This window comes from Labrus bergylta, chromosome 8, assembly GCF_963930695.1.
Source record: "Labrus bergylta chromosome 8, fLabBer1.1, whole genome shotgun sequence".
Taxonomy (NCBI): domain Eukaryota; kingdom Metazoa; phylum Chordata; class Actinopteri; order Labriformes; family Labridae; genus Labrus; species Labrus bergylta.
Window position 1 is genome coordinate 27,364,767 of NC_089202.1, and position 14,937 is coordinate 27,379,703.

General features: G+C 40.9%; 1 protein-coding gene across 2 annotated transcripts; it reads left to right on the forward strand.

Annotated features, from left to right (window-relative positions):
• The first annotated feature begins 657 nt into the window (after nt 1–657).
• Nucleotides 658–13,362, forward strand: nod1 (nucleotide-binding oligomerization domain containing 1). 2 transcript variants are annotated; one of them, XM_020637024.3, is made up of 12 exons: nt 658–832; nt 1,667–1,865; nt 1,957–2,131; nt 3,443–5,255; nt 7,385–7,468; nt 7,690–7,773; nt 7,881–7,964; nt 8,539–8,622; nt 8,714–8,797; nt 8,895–8,978; nt 9,075–9,158; nt 11,642–13,362. In XM_020637024.3, exons 2-12 carry the CDS (start codon nt 1,689–1,691, stop codon nt 11,712–11,714), a joined length of 2,826 nt encoding a protein of 941 aa, XP_020492680.2. In that variant the 5' UTR covers nt 658–832; nt 1,667–1,688; the 3' UTR covers nt 11,715–13,362. The 2 variants fall into 2 exon arrangements, with proteins under 2 accessions (XP_020492680.2, XP_029133751.2); XM_029277918.2 differs by lacking the exons at nt 658–832; nt 1,667–1,865; nt 1,957–2,131 and adding an exon at nt 2,742–2,866.
• The last annotated feature ends 1,575 nt before the right edge of the window (nt 13,363–14,937 follow it).

Consider the following 14,937-nt stretch of genomic DNA (forward strand, 5'->3'; position numbering starts at 1 on the left):
ATTATTTTAGATTCAACCAACTGTATTTTGAAGTGATTATTTGGGTGTTTTCTTCGCCTGATACATTTGGTGATTCCTCCTCCAGCTTGTGGTGGAGTCTACAGGTGGTTCCATTTGTTGACTGCAGTGGGTTAATAAGTGGTGGGTAAGTTGCACAACCTTTAAATGATAGGCTGCATCCCCACGACCTCTGATCACCCCCTTTGTTTAGTTTATATCATTTTTAATTGGAAGTGTTTTTGTTTTGTTTCTTACTGAAAAAATACTTAGGCTACGTTTGTCATGAACTTTGACCTCTTAATGCTTCAGGTTAAGTCTCCATTGCATCTATCACCAAAACTTCTCTAAAATCTGCTCAAAAAGGCAATACTGTTCTTTTCTGATGAAAGGGATCACGAGAATTTTCTTTCCGCCTTTGCCTCTCTGGGCATTTATTTTTATTTTTTATGAACAAAATAAAAAAATACTTTTGCGCTGAGTTGAGAACAAAGGATACTTAATTGATAGGCTTAATTGATAATATTTAGCCCATAATGTCATTTTCCCCCCCCATAAAGGTTTATAAAATATTTGAAATAACTTGAATCCCCACATTTCCGTGGGTACCTGAATGCAGCGCGGCCGGTTGTGAAATAATGGAGAGAATTGACGCAATGACACAAAGTACTTTCCACTTCCTACACCAGCAGCTTTGATAGCAGTGATGAAACGAGCACAAAGTAGCCTAACCGGCTCATTTATTATAAAACAACCAAGTCATTTCAACGCTCCTTTTCTTTAAACAGTTTTTTGTTCTTTGTTTGCAGCTCTTTGACGTGGACGCAACACAATGGTAGGATTTATTTGACGCAAGTAGCTTTCTGTTTCCTCTTGCTTTCAGTTTGTTTAGATATTATCTCGGATAAGATTAGAAAACACACTAAACAAACACAGCTAATGATGTTGTTTTCTTTGACCTGTCACTCATCCCAGGAATTCCTCTGTTAAACCCATAATCTGTGAATACTAAACCCCCAGCGCTTAATTATTAACTATCAGAGACATTATTAATTATATCGACTAGAAGTTGAAACATTGAAACAACCCTACAATTACAATTAGATTAGCGTCTTTATCTGAGGTGTGTCGTAGAAGGGTGGTCCTTTGACTACAAGCACTTTCATGACCTTAGGTCATACTTAAAAATATTAATTACAATTTTTCCCCCCAAAAAAATCAATCTCTTTGATTAATGAACAATAAAACTGTCTTAAAAACGTTTACCTTCTCTCCAATATGTGTTTTACTTAACTTTATCAACATTTTAATATCACTGTTTTGCCCTTGTGATTAATCATATGAATGTTGATGTACTTGTATTATTAGAATAGACTGAGACTTTCTTAAAACAAAAACAAAAACAAAAAAAAACAGTTTGTGATTTAGTTTAATGTTGTGGACAGATTATATGCAGATAAGAAAGTAAAATCGCAATATATGTAGTAGTGTGATAGTATCATATTATGGGGCCTCTGGTGATTCCCATCCCTTGTTTTAATGTTTTAACTATGTAGTGTATAGTCACAAAGTATAATCTTTAAAAATAATAATCTGTTTTCTGTTTGTTTTAAGACATTTTGACATTCTTTAACGCAAGTCACAGTCCAGTGTGTCTCTCTCTCTTCAGAGGTGACTGTTGTGCAGTAAACATGGGTAAGAAAGAAGAAGCCAGTGTGTCGTGCCTGGGCGTCCTCACCTACCACAGAGAGCTGCTGGTGAGCCGGCTGAGGAGCGTCCAATGCATCCTGGACAACCTGTTAGCCTCGGGCTTCGTCTGTGAAGAAGATGTGGAGATCGTACAGCGCACTGCTACCAAGACGGAGCAGGTAGGAAAACTATCTGATGAACACTCATTCAAAAAAAATCTCTGTGTTATATCTGGTGGTAAAGAATTAAAGTAAGGGGATTGTTTTGTAGGTGCGCAAAATCTTGGAGCTGGTGCAATGCAAAGGAGAGGAGGCCTGTGAATTCTTTATTTACATCATTTATAAAGTACGTGATGCATACATAGACCTCCAGCCATGGCTGCAAGACCTCAACTACTACCCAAGCAATACCATTTCACTGATGACAGTGGTTAACACGGATCCCAGTAAGTATTCAAATCACTCATGACGCTTTGTACGACCAACATGATCTTTTTTTTAACTCTGCATAGATTTCATGATTATGTCAATTAAAGGCCCAAAGATCAGTCACTGTGTGATTTTTTTAAAGCTGAAAATGGATAAGAAATACACTGTGTCAGGGTGCCGGTAGGCTAGTGGTTGGTGTGCGTGCCCCATGTATGGAGGTTGTGGTCCTCAGAGCGGGCCGTTCTGGTTTGAATCCGACCTGCATGTTGTTCCCCACTCTCTCTCTCTCTCTCTCTCTCTCTCTCTCTCTCTCTCCCTGATTTCTAACTCTTTCCACTGTTGTGTCTGATAATAAAGGCATAAAAATAAACTTCTAAAAGTACAATGTGTTTCCAGTTAATTAGTAATTATACATAACTAAGACAAATACATCCCAATAAATCAGAACTGAGGTTATTATTTAGTTCTATTTGGAGCCTGTATTTTTCGGTGATGGTACAGAGACATGTCACCTTAAAAAAGATCAATGAGGAGTCTCTTTAAATGTGATGTTTTATTATTTTCAAGAAAGAAAATAGAGCAGTAGATGTACCAAATGTCTGCTGATAGTTTGATCTATGAAGCAGAGCGGGATTTGCTGCCACAACTTCACCAGCTGTCAAGGTGCATGAAGAGTGAAAGGTTTGAAGAGGTCAAAAAGATCAACTTCAGTTAGACCGACACGTTTTGGCTCGGACCGTACAATGTGAGCAGTGAGTACTCAACTCAAATTCAAAAGTTTTGGTTGTGCGTTTAGTAATCGATTCACTCATGACAGTGCACCATGATGTTCATACAATCGTACAGTGTATGCCCGGCATTAGACCCCGAGACTGAATCCACTTTTTCTTTAAAGAAGTCACAGATCCATTTTGCTCTTTTTGAGATGAACGATGGCAAAAAAAAAAAAAAAAGAAGCTGATTCATGTTTTCTGCAATTAGGTCAAAGCATGTCATTGTACTTTCACTTTGTACTTTCACTTCTTCTTCAGTAAGATCCCTCACATTCTCACCATTCAAAATAAAGCACCTCTATTAGTAAGGTGACACTGCAAGTTGTTTTGGACAATCGTCTCATCTGTTCTCACGATTATCCTTTGATATACCAAACACCGTGCCTTTAACTTGTTTTGACAGTAGACAAATTAGAAAAACTTCAAACACTGAAAGACATCATGTCCTTTTTTTTGGATTGAACTGAGTTTTCTGTTCCTAAATACAAAATTAGGATTTCTTCAACTGACTCTGGTTCCAATTATCACTATCATTCACTGTCTACCTCTTCTCAGTCAGCAGGTATTGTGAAAAGTTGAGGCACGAGATGAGCCGGGACACCAGCTTCATTATGTCGTATGGCCAGAAGGAGGAAACCCGTCTGGAGGACCTGTACACCGACACCATGGTTGAACTGTTGAACGAATCCAATGAAAGTCTGGGCTTCTTGGAGAGTCTGGACCGGCTCCTGGACGACCAGGCCGTCTTCAATCCCCAAGGTGAAACCATCTATGTGAGGGGGGATGCTGGTGTGGGGAAGTCCATCCTCCTGCAGAAGCTCCAGAACCTCTGGTCCAAAAAGGAGCTACACACGGACGCCATTTTCTTCTTTAAGTTCCGCTGCAGGATGTTCAGCAGCTTCAAGGAGGCGGAACAGATCTCCCTCAGAGACCTGCTGTTCAAACACAACTGCTACCCAGACCAAGATCCAGATAGCGAGGTGTTTGATTACATCCTGCGCTTCCCTGATAAGGTCATCTTCACGTTCGACGGTTACGACGAGATCCAGGAGGATCTAGACCTGATCAACGTGCTTGAAGTGGTGTCACCGGAAGACAAGGCGCACCCGCTCCAACTGCTCGTCAGCCTGCTCAGCGGGAAGCTGCTCAAGGGTTCCCAGAAAGTGCTGACGGCCCGGACGGGGATTGAGATCCAGAGCAAGGTGATCAGGAAGAAGGTGACCCTGCGCGGGTTCTCCCCTGCTCACCTGAAGAGCTACATTGACCTGCACTTTAAAGAGCAGGAGATCCAAGAGCTGGTGAAGGTTCAGCTGGATGCAAGCCCACACCTCTGCGGCCTGTGCTCCACCCCGCTGTTCTGCTGGATCGTATTCAAGAGCTTCAGGCACCTGCACAGCATGCATGACCGGTTTCAACTTCCTGAGACGAGCATCACGCTCACTGACATCTTCCTCATGCTGTGTGAGGTATTCCTCAGCCGCTCGTCCACCGCTGCGCCATCCCTGCTGAAGAAAAGCACTCGGTGTGCCTCGGACACTCTGAAAGGAGGGCTCAGGCCTCTTGCCGCGTTTGCTAAGCTGGCGCTTCAAGGTATGGAGAGAGGAAGCTTCATCTGCAGCCAGGAGGAGATCTTTGCATGTGGCCTGGCGGAGGAGGACCTACCACTGGGCTTCCTCAGACCCGTCAGTGAGTGCGACGCCGGCGAGAGCCCGGCCATGTTTGAGTTTCTCCATATCACACTCCAGTCGTTCTTGGCGGCGTTTGCTCTGCTGTTGGATGATCAGGACGCTCCGAGCTCCATCCTGAAGTTCTTCACAGAGTGCAGCAGGAAGAGAGACGCAGCGTGTCTGCCTTTTGGCTTCTGTATCAGCGGCTCGTCAAAGCCCTGCGAGAAGAAGCCGTTTGCAACCAATGAGCATCTACAGTTTACTAACCTGTTTTTGTGTGGCCTGCTCTCGAAGGCTCACACGGGCCTGATGGAGCATCTGGTGTCTCCTGTGCTATTAAAGAAGAAACGAGTCTTACTTAAGTCCTACCTCTCCACCAGTGTGAAGTCCCACCTCAGCGGGCTTTCCCCCTACAACAGCAACGAGGGCAAGAAGGTCCATGTTTTACCGAACTTCCTGTGGATACTGAGGTGTATCTTTGAGACTGGGAGCAAAGACATCGCTCAGATGACGGCGAAGGGCATCACAGCCAACCTCATCAAGCTGGGTTACTGTAACGTGTTCTCAGGCGACTGCACGGCCATCAACTTTGTGCTGCAGCACCGCAAGAAGCTCATGGGGCTGGACATGGACAACAACAACATAAGTGACTACGGGGTAAAGCAGCTGACGCCCTCCTTTTCTAAGATGACAGTAGTGAGGTAAGGCCTGCACTGCAAAAAGTGAGCTCTCAAAACTGTATTCCAACAGAACAAAATGTCACCAGTTACAGGCCCCGTATTATGCTTTTTCTGGTTTTATATGCCCTTTAGTGTGTTTTCCAAGTGTCCCGTGCATGTTTAGGCACATCTATGTACAAAAATTCAAAGTCCGCGGAAACGCAGCTTCTCCTACGTCCTCCTGTTAGCTGTAGCATTAGCCGCATGTAACGCTCGGTTCTAGCCCCCCTCGATAAAAATTTGTCAGTGCGGCGTCATTGTCAGTGTGAGATCACTGAGCTGAGCTCGTTGTGGCAAGCACTGCAGCTCATGTTGAAATTTCCGAGACGCGTGCTGAGCAACTGACCAGTAACGACAGAGCGGATCGGCAGACCAATCAGAGCAGACTTGGCCCACGTGGGGTCTAACAGTGTGGGCTCAACAGAGTGCAGCTGACGGACTCAGAGTGGAGAGGAAGCAAGGAGGAGCAGTACATGAAAACAGACACTTTTTTTCGGACTTTAGCTATTGTGAATGTACAAAAGTAGGTATGAACCCCAAAAAGGGCATAATATGGGATCTTTAAAAAAATGTAAAATGTAAAAAGATATTTTGGGGGAAAGAGCCCACAGTTGATGTAAAACAAGTAATTGAGTTTTTTTAAAGAGCATTTGTCCTATATGAAAGAAAAAAGTATTTAGTTCCAACATCTTGTAATCTTGACTATTTATCTCAGGATAACGATGCTGATTTTTCCCGCTATAGCGAGTCCATTTCTGCTGCTTCCTTGAGATCTCGAGACATGAACTCATCAACATGAGGAAACCAGCGTTGTTATCCGGTGATGAGATCAATAAGAGCAGATCTATAGAGAGAACGACCAACATTTAGTGGCACAGGAAAGAGCAGTTAATTAAAAATGTATGGATGAGTGTCCGCCTTGGGCTTCTGTAGAATCCATTGAATATGTGCTTTTTTATTGTTGGGAAAGTTTTTGTTCTTAATGTCTGAGCTTTGAACATGTTTAAAGCTTTGGGCTTTTTATGACTTTATTGTAGATGTAGGAAAGTGAATAGAGTCAGAAATCAGGGAGAGAGAGAGAGTGGGGAATGACATGCAGGAAAGGAGCCACAGGTCAGATTTGAACCCAGACTACAGCCTCTTTACGTGGGCGCCCTAACCACTCGGCCACCGGCGCTCCAATGTTATTTTTTTAATAAGATGATATAACTGGTTAGTGAAGTTTTGTAAATGAATCTGAGTAAGTTAACTAGCAGAATGATAAAGATTTTGATCATCACCAACAAGTACAAAACTGTTCTAATTCTGACAGTTCTCTCCTCTAATATTCAGTTATTGAAAAGATAATGCCCAAAATGAATTCCTTGTTATATTCTCAAACTCCAAAAAATAAAACACATGGATGTATGTCTTATTCGGGCTGTTGTAGATTTAGGAAGGTTCATGCACCTGTATGTTTCGATCATTTTCGTGATGTCGTCTTCTTCATGTCTTCTCTTACTGGTTTTACTATTTTTATCTTCTTCTACTTCTTACTGTCTTTTATTTATGCTCTTATCTCGTATTTATGCTCATATCTTAATCTCCTCTTGTGTTTTAACTTGGTAATTTCTTATCTTACTTACTTTGTCTATTTATGTTTCGTATTTATAGTTAATTTTTATTTTTATTAATATTATAGTTTTGGGTTTTTTGATCCTTTAACCACTTGTTTTTATTTCCTTTACTGCGCTTACCTTCTCATTGCTTTTTATTTGCTTTTATCTCTTTTAGTTTCTTACATCTTTTTAAATCTTTGGTCCTCTTGGTCTCAGCTTGTGTTCCTGGGTTCTTATGATGGTTCTTATGATGGTTCTTATGATGGTTGGGTTATATATGTCTGGTTGTGTATCGTGCACTTTGGGTTCTTTTCTGTTGAATTGTTTTTAATTATTTTTGGTATTTTGCATCTGTTATATTCTTACTGTTGTTAATGTTTTTCTGTGTTTGGTTTAGTTTGCTTTGTTCTTGCTGTTTGTCAAAGCACTTTGTAAACCTGTGTTTTTAAAAGGTGCTATATAAATAAAGTTATTATTATTATTATTATTATTCATCAAACTGCTCTCCTTCAGGTTGTGTGTCAATCACCTGTCTGACAGCAGCATTGAGGTTCTTGCAGAGGAGTTGTGTAAGCACAGAATTGTCGAGGTCTTGGGGTGAGTAAACATGCTGTTCCAGTGTTTATCTCAAATAGTCTGCACACCACCCATTCTCAAGAACTTTTTCAACAACATTTATGAGTAGGGTGTGCTTTATAGTTTGCTTTCAGGATGTAAAATCAGTTTCCACGAATGTAACAAAACATGCTGGTCATACGTTTTTGCCTACCTTAGCCTTGACCTCCATTCCCTTTTGCTCCTTTTGCTCTCGTCCTCAGGCTTTACAACAATCACATCACTGATGTCGGAGCAAAGCTGGTTGCTCAGATAATCGAGGAGTGTCCAAAGCTGCGAGTTCTCAAGTAGGTTTTTTTTAAATATTTGTTTCAGTTTCATTTGAAATTCAGTGATTGTAAAAAAAAAAAAAAAAAAAAATGAATAGGTCACGGTCTTGTGTCTTTGTCTCTAGGATTGGTAAAAACAGGATCACTGCTGTCGGTGGGAGGTTTTTGGCCGGGGCGATACAGAAGAGCACTTCTATATTTGATGTGGGGTAAGACTGCTGTCGCCTCTGCAACATCTTTGCACTTGTACATCAGACAATTGAAAAATACGGATTTTGCTTTACTACCAAAAACAGTGAAATCCAGTCAATGGACAATCAATGATATTAATATCAACTGAGGTGATTAATGGAGGATGGGTTTAGGGGGTTCAGCTTAGAAGGGAATTCTGTCAAACCTGGGCCCTATTTCTATTCAATATTACTTTGTCTAAATGGCTTATAGGTAAAAAAAAAAAAAAGTTGTACCAGAGATGTAATGTTGCTGTAAAGCTACCACACTCCATTGACAAAAGAGTAATTGTTGAACTGATGGATATGTGAGACGCTGGACTGATGCTGTCTCAATCTGCAAGTGTGTTTTGTGTTATGTACTGGAGGAGTTAATCAGTAGAAATATGGCCCAGGAATAAAAAAAAAAAACCTGCATTTGCCTTGAAGAGCCTCATCACATAGCTTGGAGGACCTTAGTCTCCGTACATGGGGTGCCAGACTAGCCACTAGTCTACCGGCGTCCCCGCATTAAGAAGAGTTCTGATGACAGTTTTGACGTTTCTTCTCACAGAATGTGGGGCAACAGCATCGGAGACGAGGGAGCAGAAGCCTTTGCAGATGCTTTGAGACACCACCCGAGCCTTACCAACCTCAGGTGAGAGAACAACGTCCTATAAAGACAAAAGAAATGTACAGATAAAAAACTCACTGGTTGTAATTGAATCATCTGCCTTTGCGTTGTGTAGCCTCTCAGCCAATTGCATCACATCTGCTGGAGGGAAGAGCCTGGCAGACGCACTGAAAGAGAACACGGTCCTCAGGATATTCTGGTAGGCAGGTCACTTGTTTTGGAGTTATTTTGCGTTCTTGCAGGACTCTGTGATGAAGAACATGTCTGTGATGAAGAACATGTCTGTGCTGTGGCAGGTTGGTGCAGAATGAGATGACGGATGATGCAGCACCACACTTGGCTGAGTTGGTCCAGGCAAACACAGGGTTAAGCCACCTCTGGTATGAAAAAAACACACATCGATTCACTAACATGATGTCACTAAGGATCAGACATCGGTTGACGGACACTCGCCTCCTTTGTCCATTTATCTGCAGGTTAATCAACAACCAGTTCACTGTGGACGGGATCAGACAGCTCTCGGAGGCCCTGACTCTCAACAAAGCACTCAAAGAGATATGGTAAGGATCAGACTGTAAGGCATTCACTGTGACTCTTCAGCACTTTCTTTCCTTTAAATACCTCTTAATGATGTAACACTTATCTCAGATTTATTATAGTGCAGCTTTTATCTGTGGTAATATTGAAATTTAAACCATCAATCAAAATGATTTCAGGAAATGATTTATTAAATATTTCTACCATGCCATTCCAGTTAAAGGAAGACTTTGAAACTGAACATCCATGACATGTGACAGTAACAGAATAATACAAAAATTACAGTGAGCAGATGTTTGTGCTGATCAAAAATGAAGCCAATGCGGAAGTGCAAAAAACTGTAGTTCCTCAAGTTTCCACTGGCTACAAAAGCCAACAAATCCTCATTAGGTCATATATTCAAATATCCATTTTAGAGTAGAAATAAAAATGTTTACACCTTTTTTCCAACAATGAATTCAGTATCAATAGCTAATTTCCTCATTTGGACACACTGTCCAGGGGGTGGGGGGTATATTGCAAGTCTTTCGTTTTGATTATATTCAGGATAAAGGTCATGCATACATTTGCACAATTAGGTGTGTGACTTAGTGTGCACTCACTAGACAAAGTTGTCCTGTACCGTGGATGATTGTCCCCCCTCCTCATTCCCCCACTGTAACCTCTTGTACATAACCTTGTAACACAACTCATGCATGGCTGTATGTGAATATGAAGGGTGCTCAGTTTACAAGACAGACGGACTCGAGGAAAAAAAAAAAAGGGACGGGCACTCGAGTCTGTGTCCGCACATCGGAGGACAACACAGAGAACGTGACATTTATAGTCATTATTAGGGAGTGTAAATTACAGTCATGTCAAGAGGTGAACCTGATGACTAAAAATTTGCGGAGAACGCCTCTGCGCCTCCTCATTCCTCCAAGTTCTCCCACCTTTCAAAATGAGTCACCATGACAACCGTATTTGAAGGAGGAGCTAGCTCTCACAGTTAAGTTGGAGCTTATATCTTTGTTGGAACTATCTCAGCCTGTGCTAGACTTTAATTTTAGTAATGTGTAAACTCCATCCTTAATAAGAAGTCATATTCAAACAAGGCTACGTCTGAAATTGGTATAGCTTGCACTGTGCAGGTCCTCGTCCCTCAGACTCATTCAGTTTCATCTTTGCGTTTTGGGATTTTTGAGGTTGAACCTGAAACTGCCAGCACAGGAACATTTCTCAAATTTCTGCATTTAAATCAAACTGTGAGGAGTGACCAAGTTTGAAAAACAAATACAAACACAAGTCAACCCTGAACTTCCTGTTTACCCAGAAACAGACGGAGAAGTGGAGCTGGTGCAGACCTTTATCCTACAGTAACCTCCTGTTAAAACAGCTACAATCAGATCAGCCATGCCCCTAGTTATGCATAACTCTTGGCCTTATTGTTATCAAAATGGATAAGTTCACTCCCTGTACAGTGTGTAACAACAATGAAATGACCTATTCATACCAAAATAAGTATTTGTACCAAGCACAAGCACGTGCATGGAATGTGGACAGCCTTTTTTATCGAGAAATCCTGGAGTTTTATGCTTTTATCTAATTAAAATGACTCAAAATAAGCAACAAAAGTCAGTACAGTAGCTGTCACATTATCTGTTTTGTTGACAGATTTGAAGACATGGACTTGACAGCGCGTCCCTTTTTCATTTTTTTTTTTTTTCCTCCTGTCTTGTAAAGTGAGCATGCTTCATGATGATCACGTCAAGCCATGCATGAGTTGTATCACGATGTTTTGTACAAGAAGTGCTCAGGCCCGGTTAGTCCTGGAGCAGTGTGAGTGCAGGCCAGCAGGGGGGAATGGGGAGTCGGGGAAATCCTGCTTAAGCTCGGTACGGGGCAGCTGGGGCCTAGTGTGGGTGCGCCCTAACTGCATTTTTTTTGCACTTCTGCATCGGCTTCATTTTAAACGCCGGAGGATGCTGCTTGCTTGATTCACACAGATAATGTGTTCTCAGGAGAGTAGACATGTCCAAAGTATCAGACCAAGTGTTAACTATTTGCACATTCTGAACATCTGTTTTGGTGTTACATCCTTTCTGCTTTTTTCTTTCTCAAAGAAATGTTTGATCCATTTTTTATTGATGTTTGACATTGTCATTTACAATAAGGAAACAACGGAATGTTTGGTTTCGTCAACAACCCACAAATATACAGGAGAGAGGAATCATATATACATATCAAAAGAAAGATAAAGACACCAGACAAAGAGGCAAAAAACAGATTGAATTGTCTCTCTCTCCTGGAATACCACAGCATAGAAAATAAACATGAATAAACAGAGACAAATGGCAAAGAACAGACTTTCCCCCGTATGTCCCAAACTTTCATTTGGAAAGCCCAAGGGCAAAATGTTGTAACTTTTTTCAATAATTATAAAAGACTTACAATGAATAAAGTGCCAAACCCCCTCACAGCATCAACACTAGTATATGTCTGATGGTGAGTCATTGTGTTCCCACAGTGTGAAAGGAAACCAGCTCTCTGAAGATGAAGAGAAACTGTTTGTGGCAGAGAAAAGGCTTCTCTTCCACTGAGCAGACACTCGTGACGGACGTGTGTGTGTGTGCTGAGTAATGTTTTGTGTGGCAGATATGATGCTGTGTGTGTTCACTGCAGGTGAGCACTTTCCGCTTTCATGGAAAATACGGAAACATTCATCAGATCGTTCTTTGTGTCTGAAACGATCTTTCCACGTGTGAAAGTGTGTAAAAGTTTAACAAATGTCCGACAGCCTTACATGACTGTTAACGAAAAAGGGAAGTAGACAAAGAGGAAGAAAAGAAACCAATGACTTCCTTCTTTATAACCTGTTTTTTTGACTCTGGGTGTATGTTTTCTTTTTTATAAATTTTGTAAAAAAAAGTTACTTCATCATATTTAATATTTGACTGTTACACAAGGTGTGGTTGGTTTTCTACATAGCTACTGGAATGTGTTTAAGCATGTGTTCTGCAGCGACCCTTTGGTTGGGAAAAATATTTTTAATCACCTCCCGACCCGACTCGACCCGACCCCTCACCATTACACGTCCACACAGAAGTATGTACAATACAACACACTACGCATGAGTCCTTTGCTCTTACACTCCAATATCTTTAGTACTTATTTGAAGCATTGAGTACAAATGTAGAGGACTGCAACTACTGTGTGTGACATCAAACTGAAAACACTTCTACAGAGCAACACCTCCCTTCCAGATTTGTAACATGCAACCACATTCATTGCTTTTAACCAGTTTCCTCAAAAACAGACTCTCTGCAATAGGGAATAAAACATCTCAATAACATTTCCATTGCAGCATTTACGCGTCTAGCGTCAGTACAAATACTTTATTAAGCCCGGGGGGAAATTCTGATATTCGGTATTCCAGCTTTGATTTGTAAAGCAACTGCAGAAAAACTTCTACCGCACAAGTACCATGTTGCAATATGTCCTCGCCCTTACCCATTTGTTTGTAAGTGCCGTCCCTGTATCCAAAAGCTGCACCCAACTAACGGCAGGTGTCTTAGTCTGTCTTTTTAAATTGTATATTTCATATCCTGAACAGAGTTCAACCTTTAACAGAAAGAGACCATACTATTCGGGAATCTTGAGCTGTTCTGGTCTTGGGTAACAAGGGTATGGAAAGACCAAAACTTCATGGCAGGTTGTTAGCCTTCCAGCACAATAACATTTCTCTCTCTCTCTCTATTGCTTCACTGATTCAGTAGATGGAATAGACAAAACCTTCCTGCAGTAGGACCCAACCTCTGGCTCTAAAACCTGAGATAAAGGGGAACTTTGGTATCTTCAAACTTTGGCCCTATTCTTTTAATATTTTTAATATGAGATTTGGTGTATAAGATCACAACTTTCGACAACACACAAGAACACTTAAATCTTCTCGCTCACTTAACATCTCAGTGAAAAGGGGTTTCTGAGGTGCTGCATTGAGGCAAACAAACTGAAAACGCCCTTAGATAGAGGGGATTCCCAAACTATCCCTACATAAACACTGAAGTCCATCATTTGTCATGAGTTACCCTTGTATAGTTCTGAATTGTATTTATTTCATGGTGAATATTTCATCTCCTGTTTTGTTTTGTCATGTTATTTCCTTGTGTATATGAATCACATGTTTGCATTTTTATATTCCAATCTTAAATCAAGTAAAACAATAAAAAATCGAATCTTTTTATTAAATGTTTGCAGACTTTTCAGCATGATGTCCAAACACATGTATGTCAGAGCATCTGCATAGAAGAGCAGAAAAATAAAACAATGATATAAAAATAAAAACCCAATACCCTCCCAACATCCACCCTCCCAGCTTCACGAGGTATCAGGTCTAATCGTTACTTTTCACTGTTTTATTGTGTAGTTTTCTTACAGTGCTGTTCCAGGTGTCAGGACGGGGTGTAGGGATGGAGGAGGTCGGGGAGGTACGGTGGGTAAAGATGAAGGATCTGTGAGACGTCGATTCAGTTGAGAATTCCTTGACTCTGTATCACCACCGTGTGGTTGGTACAGAGTATGACAGGGCTTAGTGAAGCTCTGTGTGGCTCTCAGGTTTACTCTGGTATGATGAAACAGTCACATTGGTTTGAGCTACAGGCTATATGACACAAACTGTTGATCACGTTATTATTACAGTCGGTTTGATCTTATCGCCAAAGGTTGAGATATCGTTGCTACATGTTTGTTCATTGTCTGTGCACATGTCAGGGTGTGAGCTAAGCTGGTTATGCTTCTTTTTTTCAACCGCAGCCACATTTTCAAACACACCTACATCTGAGATATTTGGATGTGTCAATATTTTATATATTTCTTATATTATATTATATATATATATTTTATATTTTCTTTGGGTGTTCATGCTCCAGTGTCTCAGAGAGCTCGATACTATACACATAATAACAGATTTTGTGAAATGGTACAAGTGATGGGCTTTCACTCAATCACTTATTGAGCTTCTTTACTTAACATGGATTTTTTTTTGACTCAAACAAACCATTTAAAACACAACAGTCACAGCTTAACTCAGACTCCCTGTGTGAAGGAGCTACCACAAGGGTAATGTGTAGTTTACAGTGGAAGTTCTGTTTTTGTCAATGGAGTCTGGCAGCCTTGTAGAGAGCAATGCAAACATTCCTGGTTAGAACAACTCTTTAGAAATTGTCAATCTCTGCAAGGGATCCTTCTGTTATAAATAGCTGGTTGCATTCATAATCAAATAAAACACTTTAACTACCTCTGGTAATCTATTACAATATTCCCCACTGCAAAAAACTCCTATCATTTCAGGGTGAGCCCAGACTTTGTCCTGCCAGCTGCCTTGTAAAGTGTCCATGTGAAGTTAGGACCAGCCAAGAATTTCTTCATGGAGCAAATTTACAATGTCATAGTGTTCCTCCTCTTTGCTGCGCACCAGTTTTGTTTGATATAAATGAAAAGTCCGTCTTGTATTGACGCCTGCCCCAAATAAAGGCTGGGTCATTTCCTGGACTTAAGTAGATAAAAGCCTGGGCTAGTAATAGAAGTTTTATGATAATACCATTCTTATTTTAACACATTAAATATTCTTTTGAGAAACCAGCATATTGACTTCCTTTTGTCTCTAGTCACATCAGTGCATAATTTACTTGATCTACCTCCATACTGGTAAGTCTTTCTTTGTGCGTCCCATATTGGTTTAGGGTGCTTTATTCTGGCTCTGGATCGGAAGCATTTCATTGGTTCTGATTTTGAGCAGAGGATCTGTTTTTAAACACGTCAAAG

What these genes read in the sequence shown, in the direction of transcription:
- nod1 (XM_020637024.3), top strand. Translation starts at nt 1,689, where the DNA reads ATGGGTAAGAAAGAAGAAGCCAGTGTGTCGTGCCTGGGCGTCCTCACC. An exon ending in CCGAGCCTTACCAACCTCAG is followed by an intron (nt 8,623 to 8,713) that starts GTGAGAGAACAA and finishes TGCGTTGTGTAG; the next exon opens with CCTCTCAGCCAATTGCATCA. An exon ending in AAAGCACTCAAAGAGATATG is followed by an intron (nt 9,159 to 11,641) that starts GTAAGGATCAGA and finishes GTGTTCCCACAG; the next exon opens with TGTGAAAGGAAACCAGCTCT.